We start from the raw sequence: 15,618 nt of genomic DNA, 5'->3' as shown, positions 1-15,618 counted from the left end.
GAGAGATGGCAAGCATTTTAAAATGATAATGTTTAGTAGTGACGCAGGTGCGCTGGGCGTCGAATCACGCTCTAAAGTTTCGGTGTGGGTGAAGTCATTTAATTAAGAATAATTTAATTACAGTAAGTTAGCACCCATTATTTCTGTCATGTTGTAATGTTGGTTTGACCTGACTGATTAGAATACACGATCTGACTAGAGCAGTGCTTTCCAACCCTTATGGCGCCAAAGAACATATTTTACAATTGAAAAATCTCACGGTACACCAACAAACAAACATGTCACAAAAATTGGATACATTACTTTGTGTACTTCCTGCCATCTAATAGAAGACCATTTATCATTTGTTCTGTCTGTCACTATGCCTCACTGGCATAAATCGAGGAACGAAGATACATTATTTATTGTAAATATAATTTTTGGAGCAATTGAGTACACAAGTATATACAGTAAATGAACAGGTCATTTAAATAGACACATTGCTCCATCTTGTGATCGGTTTTCTAAACTCGCCGATCGGCCCCAAAAATCCTGATCGTGTAAAGCCTACTTTCTATCAACTATAAATGACAAGACGCACTACATGCTGTGCGTTGTTGAATTCTTGGACAAAATGCACAGTCATAGTTGACGACATTGAAAGTGTCAGCCACTTTCCAAAGAAGCCTCCTCACAACAACTACTGCGTCTTGACTCAAAACCGACAGAGATCGTTTGAGCGAATTGCCGTCATGAGTCGATTCCGTCCTGCCTCTCGGATCACGTGCAGGCTCGACGCGGCGCCCTGTCATCCCGTTGAGGGAAGCACTTTGGAAACCCGGCCATATGCGGCTCTGTCGGCGTGCGCGGTGTGACGTGCCGACAGCTCTCCTTAAAGCGTCAGTCATGTGATCTGGAGAATGTGTCGTGGCCGTACGAGTGACATCCACGTGGACTCTCAATGGAGGGAAGAATTACAAATAAGAAATGAAATGCCCCCCCCCCAGGCTTGTGTGTGTGTGTGTGTTTTTGTTTTTTTATCCTTGGCGGTGATGCTTGACTGTATGTCGGGAAGTGCTAAAGTGCTCGTTTCTGTGCAAACACCAAAGAAATCAAATAGAAATATGCAAATTGTATTTTAATAATACTTCATATTTTTAAAAAGTTGTTTAATTGGATTATGATTGCTAACCAAGTGTTTAATAACACATTTGTCATGGTCTATGTTGTGTTTGGTTTCATGTTTTCCTATGTTCCATGTTTTTCATCTTTTTTGTGTGCTCATTTAGTTATGTTGTCCACCTGTTCTCATCAACCTTCGACCTTGTGTCAACTAATCAGCTCCCTCCAGCCACTCGCGTCTTGTCCAGGTGTTCCTCGTTGCCTCGTCGCGCTGTTTGTATTTAGTTCCCTGGCTTCTTTACGTTCTTATCGGGTCATTGTCGTTGTCATTGTCGCTGTCTGTGCCACATCATACTCGCCGGTTCCCGCTCAGTTATTTCACCAGTCATGCTTTGTTTCCAGTTTTAGGTTTATTCAAGTGTTTCGTTGTTACTTTGGTTATCAGTTGTGGGACTTTGTTTAATTTGCTTTTTCCATGTTCCTTGTTTGCCTTTTTTTTTTTTCTTTTTTTTTTTTTTAACTTAAATATCATTTTTTGAGACTCCTGCACTTGGGTCCTCCATGTTTTTGCCTTGTCTCCCTTGCCTTCAAAAACCCTAACAGTGACAAAATTTCAATTGTTGAATGTAGGTGTTACACGATTTCAGGATTTTTGGGGCCCCACACCGATCAGCGAGTTTAAAAAAAAAAAAAAAAAAAAAAAAAAAACGATCGCAAGATGGAGCAATGTGTCTATTTAAATTTATTGTATATACAGGACTGTCTATACTTGTGTACTGTATACTATCTTCAAAAGTATTCTCTAGCATTTTAGACAAAAGGTAAAACAATGACCTGTAGGGGGGATTCAAGGATTGGCCACTGACATAGGTTTAAGTTTTCAGTCAGGTTAAACCAACATGACAGAAATAATGGGTGCTAACTTCGTAAAATTAAATTACTTTATCGCAATTAAATTACTTCGCACACACCAAAACTTTAGAGCACGATTCGACGGAACGCCGGCATGTTTACCTACAACTGTTAGTGCTAGCGCTAGCCTGCTCTGCTACAGAACGTTTTGTTGCCTGCTTGCGAGCCGTATCGTATTCAAAATACGTGAACATACCTCAAGCAATCCAGGAATGAGCATCCTCTCCCGAGGATTTTATTATTCCAGAATAAATTTGCACGATCTATTGTTGTTGTCGTTGGCATGGTAACGGTTTGAGATAAAAGATAAAGCCCAGTGTTCTTAAAAGATGGGATGCGGTGGTATTGGAATACAAGATTTTATTGCCGTAGTCTGACATGGGGAAATCGTGAAAGACCAAACGTGTCATGTCGTCTGATCCACGCATTACGTGTCGTCTGTCTCAGACATGTTGTGTGTCCCACAACGCTGACGTTTTTAAAAATTATTATTATTTTTTTTAAATAACTTTATTGGGGTTCAGATATTTACTATACTACGTCAAAAGACACGCAACAACGCTAAAAATACAGTAGCTTTTGGATTCAAATATACTGTACAGAATGGCGACGTCGGCGAATTATGACATTAAAGCCGATCAGCATAAAATGCTAAATGCTAATTACCGATCAAGCGCCATCAGATCGGTGTAAAGTCTTGTTAAATATATATGTAAAATACCTTATTTTACCATTTTGCTTTATTTGATAATTTTAACGAACCTGTTATTTAATGAGATGAATAGAGTTGATAAATTCAGTTGACCAATTTTAGGTGTGGGAGGGGGGGGGGTGTTTAAAAAGAGTTAATGTGACAAAAAATTACAAGACCCTCGATAATGTAAATGCTCAGCCGGCCGGGTTAAAGAACGGACTGGGTCGTATGCGTTTGCATGTAACGTAGACACCCGCACGATTTAATGGCTACTTTGAAAGTTGTCAAAGCATAATTTCACTCTCACCTCATTCAGCTATTCTAACAATGATTAATTATGGTTGCAAATGTTGCCTAGGATGGAATGCTAACACCTCAGTATCTTGCTCAAGGTTACCACAACGAGGGATTTGACTCTTTGAATTTCTGCGTTCATTGTTATTCTGAATCCTCAGCATGCTCCAAAACTCAACAATTTCTGCAATCGTGTGTATCCTGGTGAAAATGTTTTGCCTTTTAGGGTCCTCAACGCGACCCCCCCCACCCCCGTCCCCCGTTCCCGAAACTTGCTCAGTAGCGCCCCCTGGAAATTTCATTTAAAAAAATTCACCCTTTGACATTACATCAGACACATCACATTTCTATTGTTCGGTAAGACTGTATTCATGTTTGTTTATATATACTGCGCTGTAGTCTTTTTTTTTTTTTTTTTTTTTTAAATTAGAATAAAAGTTTTATGTCATTATTCTGTAGCGCGAAACTGTCAAGCATCGTCATTTGGTCTGTAAAATTTGTCGCTGTTCTATTGCTTTAAATATTGCTGCCGTAAAGGATCGTGGGTTATATATCTCCTTTGCTTTCGTAAAGGTGGCTCAGGAGTAACCTTTGCTAAAAGCGGTTTAAAGCTTGCATCGAGGCACCTTTCCCGAGCACGTATACAGTGGAATTCGAACGACGATGTCCTCCAAGTACTTCCGGGTGATCTCGCTTGGATAGAATATGAAAAGAAAGTTCCTGAGCAAAAACGAGAACCCGAAGAGGCCCGTCGATTGGCGTCGGTGAAAGTTCCGAGGAGCTCGCGAGCGGGCCGGGGGAGAGCGAGGAGCCGCCGGCCGCTCTGTTATCTCCCGTGCGGAATGTGCCGCAACAGCACGGCTAAAATAGGAAGGCCGAACGGCGGGAGCGGGGCCCGCTGCACGCCAACTAAATGTCAAGTGATACTGCCGGCTCCCGCTGATCGGCATTACAACGTAAAAGGCCCTCAGCTATTTCTCAGCCGTTACCTAGAATAGTTGCACTCGTACATTATGTTATCCCTACTAAGGAGGCTATTGGCAGGCTTACAGAAAAACTAATCCGTTTACGGTTAAATCTGGTGTCGTTTCACATCCGTCAACTTACATTTTTACTTTTGTAAATATTTTACTGGTAATAATAAGAAATGTTTTTTTTTTTGCAGAGCATGAATAATGTAGCAGTATATAGCTGTAATTATTTGTATATGCGCTGTATGAATTTCTCCATCATTTGTGTTCAAATATCGGATGGTTAAAGGCGTATAGTTAGGTTAGCTCGTGTATGGGGTTTCCCATTATGTGTTAGCATTAAGCTAGCAGACATTCCGAAGACCACGTTTTGTGGTTTGGTGAAGTCCAAAATGTGTAATTCTTAGTTTTATGTTTACTTTTACAGTAAAGTAAAACTGTGAGGGGAAACAAACATTGATTTATTAACATTTATCTCTGCTTTCTTACTGAAAGGGAAGTTTATACACTTGAACTTGTGCTCATAAGTTTGCATAGACTGGCAGAATTTCTGGAAGATTGGCATTTTTGTGGGGATATGACTGTGAGTGATATTCTGAAATTTCATTTGAATTCCATTAAAAACGAAATACTGTAAAAATGTTTGGCCTGATCACTCGTGATTTCTTGAATTCACTCATTTTACAAATTCTGCTGGCGTATATAAATTTGTGAACACAACTGTGCCTCCACCAAAGGCCTAATAATACCATTTGTACGCAGTGCATCCCGGACAGCGCTCCACATTTTCCACATTTTGTTCTCTAACAGCTTTATTCCAAAATAGAATCAATGTAATCATTTTTGCAAGTCTTTGGAAAAATAAAGGACGAAGAAAGCACATTTGTGTAAGTGTACACAAACTTGGCTCAATCCTTTATGATTCACCTTGAGCAGTCTGGAGTCTTTTTGACGATGATGCCACCAGCTGGGCACACCTTTCTTTTGGCCAGTTTTGTCCGTTGCCCGTTAGATGGGGAGCGTTGGTGCGCAGCCATTTTCGGCTCTCTCCAGAGATGCTCGATCGGATTCATGGCTGTAGAAAAAGAATGCACCTGAGCTTAATTTGGAGCTCGATGGCAAAGGGGGGGAAATGACTTTTTGTGGCGTCGTTGTCGACTTATGGGGACTTTGAGAATCACTCCAGAGAAGATGTTCTGCCCCTCACGGCCGCACTGCAAATGAATTTAACCATCTCTCTATAAAGGGAGCGCCCATTGAGAATCGGTTGTATTTTCACTCACGGGGGGCAGCACTTCATCACCAAGCACAAATACCCTCCACACCCACGTCGTTTGTTATTTACATTTCCTGAATTGCCACAACGAGAGTCAGAAAATTCAGAAGGGCTCACTCGCTGATGCATTTTCATAAATAGCCGACAAAAGATTTGCTTTGTTGTTTAACTTCACACTCGATTGGGTGGGCAAGCACTTTAGAGACCCGACTAGTTCTGTTCAAGTCCGTTTTTCCCCATAACATATTCCCTTTAACACTTCTGAATGGTCGGCATTTGCGATCCTGTCAAGATGAGGTTATCCGCGTAGGCCGCTCGAGCTACCGAGAGCGCATTACCCGCGTCACTCATTGTCTGGCCTGGCAAATATGTCGGCGGTGTCACATGTCCCCGCGTGAGATTGTGACGCCTCAAGCTTGCGGTGACCCCGTCATGTGACTGACACTTTGGGCCCCGAGCAGGAGCTGCATCACAAACAGCTGACTGACACTTTGTAATGCTCACTCCACTGCTGACGTAACCATTATTCATTATGTTAGATAAAAGTGTTAGAGGCTGAGCCCGCCGACCGTTCAAACCTCTATTACCCGGCAGGTTCTTTTATTCTGGTCTAGGTGATTCTTCAATGATTATGCTGGATGAAAAGTTGAACAATTTATTTGAAAATACAGAGTCAACAATAAGGTCGGTGAAGGTTCAGCGCTGGGCTCTCCCGCACGTGACTCGGAACGGCGCCCGAACGAGAGAGAAAGCGGAAGCTTTCGTCGTAGACTTTTATGGCCAAAGACCGCTGCTTCCCGTCGTCTCGGACCAGTCCTCGGTACGCTCGGAAATTCAGTCCGCGCGCCGAGCTTGCGGTACTCGCCGTTATCTATAACTTTACCGGAGAACGAGGTGGCTATTGGCAAGGATACGTCAGTACATCCCGCGTACTGAATGTGTCAGTTCTGCTTGTGCCGATCGGCACGCTCCGACAGCGCCCCGGGTTTTCATCGTACAACTACTCCAACGAAGTTGTATTCAGAGGTGGAAGTTACTCCATCCTCGTCTGTCAGCAGCTGCGCCAGGCTTTATCTCAGTCGTGCATTCCATCTGTAGTACGTGATGTTTCTTATCTGCAACATCCTTCCAGTGCCTTCAAGCTGTCAAATCCTGCTGTTAGTGTCAGTAAGAGGACCAGAATGCATTGGAATTGACTTGTAGTACTTTTCTGTTTTTAGCCTCTGGACTCTCCACGCCACCTTCCACCCCAACGCAGGCCTCCAGCCAGCCTGCGTTCCCCCAGGAGGCCCAGCAGGGCGGCCCCAGCCCGGAAGGCCCGGGGGAACGCTCTCGCCCGCGCTCGGTGTCCACGCCGCCGGACACGGGACAGCGCCTCGGCCTTCCCTCCGCCAAACCCCCGAAACCTTCCTCCGGCCCCGTGCCAGCGTTCTCTACCTCACAACACGTGAGTCACCCTGGAAAAATGTTCCTAATCTTGTAAGGCCTTTAAAGGGAGAAGCTGTCTATTTTAAGACGCAAGACCATTAACGTGGTTTTGACCACTAATCCATAACTAAGTGAGGCTGTAACTCCTCATCATTATTTCAAGCGAGTTATCGCACTACTTGACCGTATGACAACACAGACATAAAATTGCTGTTTTGAGGTGGAGACCGAGCACCTTTGGTTCATGGGGGCAACCCTTTTCACAAGTGGTTCAAAGTTCGCTTCGTAGCGTCAAAAGCATTCACTTAGGTGGAAGAACGTTAGTTTTTTTGGAGAACTAAAATGAAGTGTCATCATCAGTGGCAAGAAAATGACTGGGGTGGGCCACGATTAATGCTTGGACTCCACAAAAAGATTCAATTGATCCGTCTAGTTTCGACACCACTTCTCCTAGTGTTTATTCTGTCTTGTGCTGAGCAGCCGGGACACGGTGACCCACACACAGATTTTATAGCCACTCCGAAGCATGTACAATTTGCGGTTCTGTGGTCACGATCACCGTGTTCCTCTTTCTGAGATGGCATCACAAAAAAAGAATGCCCGCTGAGGCGAAGTCTAATGAGATATGCTGAAGTCTCGCGAGATTTCCGAATTCCATTTTCCTGCAAAATTGAAATTGTGCCAACACGGAGACATTCGACAGTCGCGGTTCCACTGTATAATGTCATAAAATGATTTGCTATTGTAAGGTAAACGCAACTATAAACAGGACGACTATCAATATTGCCGTTTCTAACAATAACACTATTCACGCTGATCAATGTTGAGGTGCTGTTGGAGGAAGAAGCCCTTACTGTTTGGCCTGGTCTGACATTGAACTTTAAATATCTTTGTGCTTGCATGTGTCTGGCCCGGTGTAAATATTACTTTAGGATGTTAGCCATACCTCAAAACGGACCCACAGTATCCGGCGCTCACTTCACATGTGAGTCATGGCGCTGCTGTCGTGAGTGCTGTGCTGATTTAATGAATAATCACGTGGCGCGGTGATGGATGCTCGCTTGCAGACGGCCAGGGCGAATCGATAGTTCATCTCCGGTGTTGTGTACTGCTGATATTAACACCTAAGGAGTGCTGCTCGTGATTGAGGGGCGGCGGGTAAACGCCCGCGGGGGCCCACTCTAGCCTCTTTCCCGATAAAAGAACCCATTGATGTGCTGTAGCTGTATTTTATTTTTTCTCTCCAAAATCCAATTTTTAAAAGCAATCAATTTAATGGACCATAAACCTCCAGAGTTTGCCGTGAAGCCGAGGAGGCCCGCTGGGATGCGGCAGATCGACGGAAGCGCCGTGCCACGTTTGCGGCGCGACGTGGCCGAGCATACCCGAGCAGCTACGCGGCTTTCCTCGCCGCCGCAGTGGCCGTCTTGCGACTGAAGCAGCTCACAATGTCATGCCAATGTGCGCATAAAACACCCAGGGTGCTTTTCAAGCTGCGTTGGCGACGCCGGGGACGTAGAAGGAAATTGCAACATAAACACACACACACACAAAAAAATGGCTGACGAGACAATTTGAATTACCAGCCATCACTGTAAATGTATTTGAACACACTTGAAAAATTAAGTGAATGCAGACTGAGAAGAACTTTACCTAAATTGCTAAAAAAAAAAAATCTTGCTAGCAAATAAATGTTTGGCTCGCAATACAAAGCAAAACTAATTTTTTTTTAAATGGTGCTTTTCCGTTGCACTGCTCCTCCGCCGATTTCCCGGTTGGCTGGAACGCAGCACCGGCGGGCCCCGCCTTCATCTTCCGTCACCCAATGACGCGGCAAGGCATCCCCAGCTTCTCGCTGCCTAGCAACAAGGGCTTCCCAAATATGGTGCGAGAGCGGAGGGGCGTGTCCGCCACAAGCGGCGCGAGCTCGTTCCTGCTCGTCCTTGACTTTGAAGGGACACGCGCCCGTTCGCTTTGGGAGCCTCGTGGCGTTTCCGCTTCTGGCTTTGCGCGCTCCACTGCCGCACAGCGAACGCAAAAGCTTTTGTCAGCGCCTGCGTATATTTAGCCAAAGCGGTTCGGCGGCTCGGGGTCCAAACGCAGGTCGACGTCGTCTGCTGTCGCCGCAGTGGCTTCTGGGAAAAAGCGTCACGTCGGCGGCGCACTTTTGAGTGCAAACTTTCTTTTTGTGTGTCGCGCGGGTGCGCTTTTTTATTTTTATTTTTTATTCCCCCCCTTGTGGTCATAACAGTGCAAACGTGGTGTTTTGTCTCGCTCAGGTGTCCGGTTTATTCGAAGGCATGCTGGAGAAACTCGAACTCGACGACGACGGTGAGTTGAAGGCGGCGGGCGACACTCGCAGAATCGCAAGTGAAATGAAGCAGGGCTGCCGCCTCCGCACACTTTTGGTGTCTTGTTCAATCAATAAATTCCATCAGTGACGTTTTTTGTTTTCCCCCCCATTGCAGCTGTTGCAGCAAGTTGATGAAGCTAAAATGAGAGTACAAATCTTACCAAAAACAATCAATGTTCTTTACTGTTGGGGGATATATTTCAAAATAATTGCAGCTTCCTTAACTACAGTTCTCTTCTACATTTGCATATATATATATATAACTGTATACTACAAATATATATATTTTTAAATCCCATTTTATCTTTTGCACCTCTATTGCTTGTGTGTGCAGGTGCATCTCAAACAAATGTGGAAAACTTATTTCAGTACTTCGATCCCCCCAAAAAATGAAAGCCATAGAGTGAAACATTTCACGATTCGATGTTTGCATTCTGTTGATGAGTATACCTGTAGCTCCTGTACATAATAGTGGCTTATACTGTACATCTCCCCTCATTCACCCACAGGCTTGTAAGTTGTAGCAAAGTGGCGCCGTTTGCCCCTCCCCCCTCCCCATCATTCTCTTTTACAGAGTTCAACGATCAGTGAGAGAGAGTGCAGTATAATGAAAGCTAGTGCTCCAGAGAATTTTAGGCCATAAAGTCTTTTCAGCTTTCCCCTTTTTGTTTGTGTCTTCCTTGCAGCTGCTGAGCCTGAGAGTGACATTTACATGCGCTTTATGAAATCCCACAAGTGCTACGACATTGTGCCAACCAGCTCCAAGCTGGTCGTGTTCGACACGGCTCTCCAAGTGAGTAACGGGTTTGCGTTTTTTTTTGGTCTTTAAATTGTACATTTCACGTATGTACATACCGTATTTTCACGACCATAAGGCGCACTTAAAAGTCTTAAATTTCCTCCAAAATGGACGGGGCGCCTTATAATGCGGCGCTTGAGCGACTGGGAGCGTTTCCTGCCGACACGCTGCTTATATAGAGGAAAAGCGGACGTGACTGAGGACAGCATGCGGGCGTTAAAGGGGGGTAGGGTGCGCGTGAAAGACGACGCTAAAGGCACGCCCCCGCTAGGTATATAGCGGCGGTATGCGCAGTGTGCAAAACAACATCGGTTCGGCTAAGGACCTCCGAAAATGGCACCTACGAAGAGACACTTTTTGCGAAGCACAGTTTAACGCGGAACGTGGGAATCGAGCAGCCGCGAGAGAATTCCAGATCAACGAATCCGTGGTTCGCAAGTGGAGGAAGCAGGAAAATGCCGGCATCATTTTTGAGGAGGCCCCCCCCCCCCGGCAACGAGACTGACTCCGACGAGTACGGGTGGGAACCCGGCGTGTTGGATGGAGAACTTGCCCAGCTGTTCATTTCGGATGCAGAAGATGAGGACTTTGATGGATTTGTGGATGAGGGTTGATCAAAAATAACGTGAGTACGTTGTTAAATACTTCATTAAAGTACAAGCGAACTCAGTTTGGCTCCCGCTGCCTTTTTAAAAACATACGCTAGCATGCAAGCTAGCCTATGTTTTAGCGTGCATGCATGCTACCGTATGTTTTAAGCTAACATATGTTTTACCGTGCCTGCGCCCAATAATGCGGTGCGCCTTGTGTGTGTGTGTGTGTGTTAAATGCAGAAATAGACCTCGTAACTGAGACTGCGCCTTTTAGTGTGATCCTGAAAATACGGTACATACATTCAACTTGTTAATGATCTGAAGGCAATTGGGAACAACAATACACTGTAACCTACCGTCAACCCCCCCCCCCCCCCCCCCCCACTGATATTCTGTCTCTTACCATAATCTATAAACAACCATAATAGCGATTTAAATTGAATTTAAGTGCGCAAACATTAAATTCAGCGGGTGGTCATCTAATTATTTCCTTCACGTATACGTGATGAAGTCCACTTCTTTGCCAAGTTTATGAATACTTATTTTGAGTGCGCTTGTTCTCGGCACTGTCGGGTTAATACCAAATGGAGACCGAAGTAATATATTTGACCTCTGCGCACTTTTGGGCTCTGGGCTGAAATTGAGACGAGAACGTCATAAAGCTGTTAAAGAGTAATCCTGCCGGGTCTTTGAAGTGTATATCGTCGACCGCTAAATCCACAGAGACGAGGGTTACGAATGTTATCCGAGAGAAGGGGAAATACTCCCAGCAGATGAAAGAAATCCAGAGGTCGGCTTTCACCTCTCGCAACTTCCTTTCCTGCGCGCTTCCCGTGAGAAACAAGCCACGAGCCCGTTCACCATCTTAAAACGCATGAACGCTTGCTGTATCATTGTGTGTTTATATCCTTGTTGAAGACGTCGTTCTGGGTAAATCTCATCGCAACTTTATTTGTGAAGCGCTTTTGAAAATAACTGCAGCTGTAACAAAGTGCTGCAGATAATAACATGGAAAACATGAAACAGAACACATAAAATAATCATAATTAAAAAATGAATGAATATGTGAATATCTTTTTTTAATTGAAAGATACAATACAAGAAGTGCTCCCTTCACCTTGGCATTTGGCACACAGGAAGTCGCTTTATTCCCGCTTGTTGCACAGTCCACATGTAGTGTGACGACGTATGTCGATTTAAAGAGGGAGGAGCCAGCTTCAAGTCTCCGCTGACCAGTACGAGGTCAGCGAGATGTTGAAAGTGTAACGATCACGCCGTCGCCCGTTTGCTGCAGAACATGAAGTTGGAATGGATACAAAAACAAAACTGCATTTTTCTGACAGCCGTGAGTTCGTACATTGGCGAGTAACATACGCGCGGGAAGAAGGTTTGAAATCTTGTTCCGCTGAGTCCTTTTCGTTTGCGCGCCGGCTCTCCTGCCGCTCCAGATCTCCGGGATGCATTACTTGCTGAGGGGATGCCGGTCGGCTCCGTGTTGGGGCGTAGCGCTTCTTAGTTGGTAGCATTGTAGATAAACGGTCAAAGTCCAATAGTGGTTTTAAGCTATTAGAAAAACAAAAAACTTTGACCATCGTAGCATGACGCGGATTTTGAAGAACAATTATTTACGTTCTTCCGGGTGGCAAAAGCCAAAACGTTCTCCGATGGCACCACAAGTAAAGCAATCCGTGTCGTTTGACCTGAGCAGATCAATTGCGAAAACGAATGAAATGGCTCGGATGAACCGTTTCCTTGTTGCGGGCTGCTACGGGAAGTCTCACATTGACAAGGGAACGTCTCTCTGATGGGCTAGCCTTCTTCTCTTCCGCCGTAGTTTGAATGTGTGACGTGTCAGTCGATACTTTGCATACCTGAGTGAAATTGTCTTCCACAAAGCCCATGTCGGTTTGGTTGCCAGCGTGTCCCTCGAGAAGTGGCTCCTCCGCCGCCAAGCGCTTTTGCTGTGTTCTCTGAGTAGCTATTTACGACGTCCGCTCGCCTTCTCCTCCTCACCCACAGATATCGCCGGATTGATTTACATTTTTGGGGAAGGAGATGATGGGGCTGCGGGGGCGGGGTAACTCACTTTGAGGGTATTCTTGGCAACGCAGCCCCAGACACAAGTAATTGCCGTACTGTAGTTTCAGCTTCAGATCCTCAACATTTTTGAGTAGCTCTTCAGTAGGCGCCAGCTGGATCTCTTCAGGTCAGCAGTCGTCACTGGAATTCTGCCACCGGGAAGTATCCCGGCACCTATTGTTTGCAAACGTTACGAATTGGCCAATCGTCCCAATTTTATGGGGCATGAGACATTGTTTGTCAATCAAATGTCGTATTGTGTCACAATCAAAAGGTACGTTTTCTATTTTGGTACAGTACGCATGTGCATTTGATGCTTAGACACTCAATCTCAATCATAAAACTAGGGAATGCCCTTCTCCCAAATAAAGTGTGAATAAAACCTGATATTGTCGTTTAAAAAAATGATATTTGACAGGTTAAGAAAGCCTTCTTTGCCTTGGTGGCCAATGGCGTGCGAGCGGCTCCACTGTGGGACACAGAGAAACAAAGCTTTATAGGTAAGAAGTCGAAATCCAGTACCGTTTCCAGTTTTACCGACGGAGACGCTTTGTCTTAGTATTTTCATTCCCGCGTCCTCAGCGTCTGCATTTGTCGGTTTCAGGTTTTAACCTTTTGCTTGCCCGCTTACAATGTCCGAATCATCACGTCACTGTGTCTGCGCCACTGGTGAACGAGCACAGAGGAAACTTTGTTTTATGCCGCTGGTCGCGGCAAGTGGAGCGTGGTTTTATTTCAGTCAATTAAAACTGCCACAAACTGTTAAACTCCGCCAAGGCTCCCTCTGTTATTGACTAGCAGTCAGACTGCTTGAATATGTAGCTAAAGAAATACAGGATTGCAGCGAGTGAATTGACTTTGCCGTGCCTTCTTTTTTTACTGGATAAACTTGACTGCCTATGATAAATAATGAATGCAAAGCAAAGTAAACGCAGGCATAAAGCAGCTGGGACCGCGCCCTCTGAACCAGTTCTCGCCTCACCAGCATCGCTTGATTAGTTTGTCAATGCAATGTTTTCTCATCGCAGGCATGCTGACAATCACAGACTTCATCATCATACTTCACAGATACTACAAGTCACCGATGGTAGGTCCACTTTTATGGCGAAGATTTCACCTCACAGACTGCTGACATCTGCTTCCTTGTCTTTGTTTCAGGTGCAAATATACGAGTTGGAAGAACATAAGCTTGAGACGTGGAGAGGTGCGCATGACAACATTTGGAAGTTCCTTCACAGTATAATGAGATACAAGATCTCTGTATTTTTCTAAAAGTAATGGAAAGTAATATTGAATGACATAAGCCACTGTAACATTATGCAGCGTTTGAACATTATTAACACGGCGCTCAAATATAGGAACATAAAACACTGTACTTCAATCATGGTTCAATTCACATTAGTATTGCGTATAGAAGTTAAGCAAAAATTGTACCGACACAAATATTTGAAAACTGTTATCCAAGGTTAAATGCATATGTATTCTACTTCAAAGTTAAATACAACTCAATTGTAAAAATGTACTTTACTGAATTCGTAAAAGGAAGCCACTGTGGCATAATGCTCATTATGAGCATTATTTCAGTGATTCTTTCACGTACCACTTAGAGGGATATGTGAACCACTCTTTAAGAATCACGAGCTTACATCAACAAATTTCAACAATTTGTCATTTTTCCTATTCTGTATTCGACACACCTCTCATAATGAGCGCGGTTCGACACCACTGCAAACGCGAACGCTCCGGTATTCAAATCTTCGACAGCAGAATATTTGCTGCAGCTCTCGTCGCGGGTCTCCTGATTATTTTTGTCCCCACAGAGGTTTACCTTCAAGCAACGTTCAAACCTCTTGTCAACATATCGCCCGATGCGAGGTACGCCGCCGTGACTTCTAAATGGAGAACCCTTCCTTTTGGCTTTTGGGTTTGTTGCCGTCATCGTGTTTGTTTGCGTTGCAGCCTTTTCGACGCCGTGTACACGCTCATCAAAAACAAAATCCACCGCCTGCCTGTCATCGACCCCGTGACCGGGAACGCACTTTATATTCTTACGCACAAGAGGATCCTCAAGTTCCTCCAGCTCTTTGTGAGTCCGTCACCGTCACAAAAACAAAAAGGGAGGCGTCATTACGCGAGGGCAAAAGTATTGGGAAGCCAAGTCAGGTTGAGCTCTGTTGCAGCTTGTCTGGGAAAGCGCTATAAAGTGTCGGTCGAAGTGTGTCCGTGGGATTTATTTATTTTTTTGTCCTTACTCTGGAAATACGTGAGCGGGCCTGTCTCCCAATACCGGGGGTCCTCCGTTTACGAAAGTTACGTTCCTACGGCGGTGGCATAACCCTAATTTGTACTAACCGAGCTAACACAGTAGTAGAGTAAGAATTGAAGTTCAAAAAATATATATAAATATTGTGTGAAAAACACTTTTAGGCCATGGATGTAAAACAAATGAAAAATGTCTTAATCTTACAAACGAGTACATTGTGCGCCGTTCATAAGTTCTAATGCCAGGACGGTCATAAACCGAGGACCCCCTGAATGTATTGTAGCTCATCACAAAGGTGTTTGATGGCGTTGACACATCCAAGCATGCCTTAATGGGTCTTGTTTTGTGCACTAGGAACCGGAAAGGGCCTTCCCTAAGTTGTCGCCACAAAGTTCGAAGCACACGATTTCATTTAAATTGTCTTAGGTTGTCTGAATCACGGGGTCTTGCCCAAATCCTTTGTCCCATCGCCATAGTCCATTTACCAGCATTCACGTTCATTCGTCTCCTACCCCCTGGTGGCCGACGTCTTGCTTTCGCTGTGTCGGTCGCGTTGTCCAGATGTGTGAGATGCCAAAGCCAGCTTTCATGAAGCAGACCCTGGGGGAGTTGGGCATCGGCACGTACCAGGAAATTGCCTTCATCCACCCCAACACGCCCATCATCAAAGCCCTCAACATCTTTGTGGAGAGGAGAGTGTCAGCTTTGCCCGTGGTCGATGAGTCAGGTCAGCGGGAGATTCTTGTGGTGTTCGGTAGTTGTACCGAAATGTTTTTTTTTTCAGAGCTCACTTTGTCCCCTCTCTCCCTTTCAGGCAAAGTTGTGGACATCTACTCTAAGTTTGACGTCATCGTA

General features: G+C 44.9%; 1 protein-coding gene across 4 annotated transcripts in view; it reads left to right on the top strand.

Annotated features, from left to right (window-relative positions):
• prkag2b (protein kinase, AMP-activated, gamma 2 non-catalytic subunit b) overlaps positions 1-15,618 on the top strand; it is a 32,532-nt gene that overhangs the window by 12,613 nt on the left and 4,301 nt on the right. For 3 of the 4 annotated variants that reach the window (XM_061693533.1, XM_061693534.1, XM_061693535.1), the window contains 10 exons: positions 6,469-6,695; positions 8,956-9,007; positions 9,716-9,822; positions 12,919-13,000; positions 13,529-13,587; positions 13,659-13,704; positions 14,321-14,375; positions 14,460-14,586; positions 15,325-15,490; positions 15,578-15,615. In XM_061693533.1, the coding sequence (XP_061549517.1) occupies positions 6,469-6,695; positions 8,956-9,007; positions 9,716-9,822; positions 12,919-13,000; positions 13,529-13,587; positions 13,659-13,704; positions 14,321-14,375; positions 14,460-14,586; positions 15,325-15,490; positions 15,578-15,615 (959 nt within the window). Of the gene's footprint in view, positions 1-6,468; positions 6,696-8,629; positions 8,878-8,955; positions 9,008-9,715; positions 9,823-12,918; positions 13,001-13,528; positions 13,588-13,658; positions 13,705-14,320; positions 14,376-14,459; positions 14,587-15,324; positions 15,491-15,577; positions 15,616-15,618 lie in introns of those variants that run through there. The other variant, XM_061693536.1, reaches the window with a different exon arrangement.

This window comes from Phycodurus eques, chromosome 13, assembly GCF_024500275.1.
Source record: "Phycodurus eques isolate BA_2022a chromosome 13, UOR_Pequ_1.1, whole genome shotgun sequence".
Classification (NCBI taxonomy): domain Eukaryota; kingdom Metazoa; phylum Chordata; class Actinopteri; order Syngnathiformes; family Syngnathidae; genus Phycodurus; species Phycodurus eques.
The sequence above is the reverse complement of the archived record's forward strand: the minus strand, read 5'-3'. Positions and strand labels throughout refer to the sequence as shown.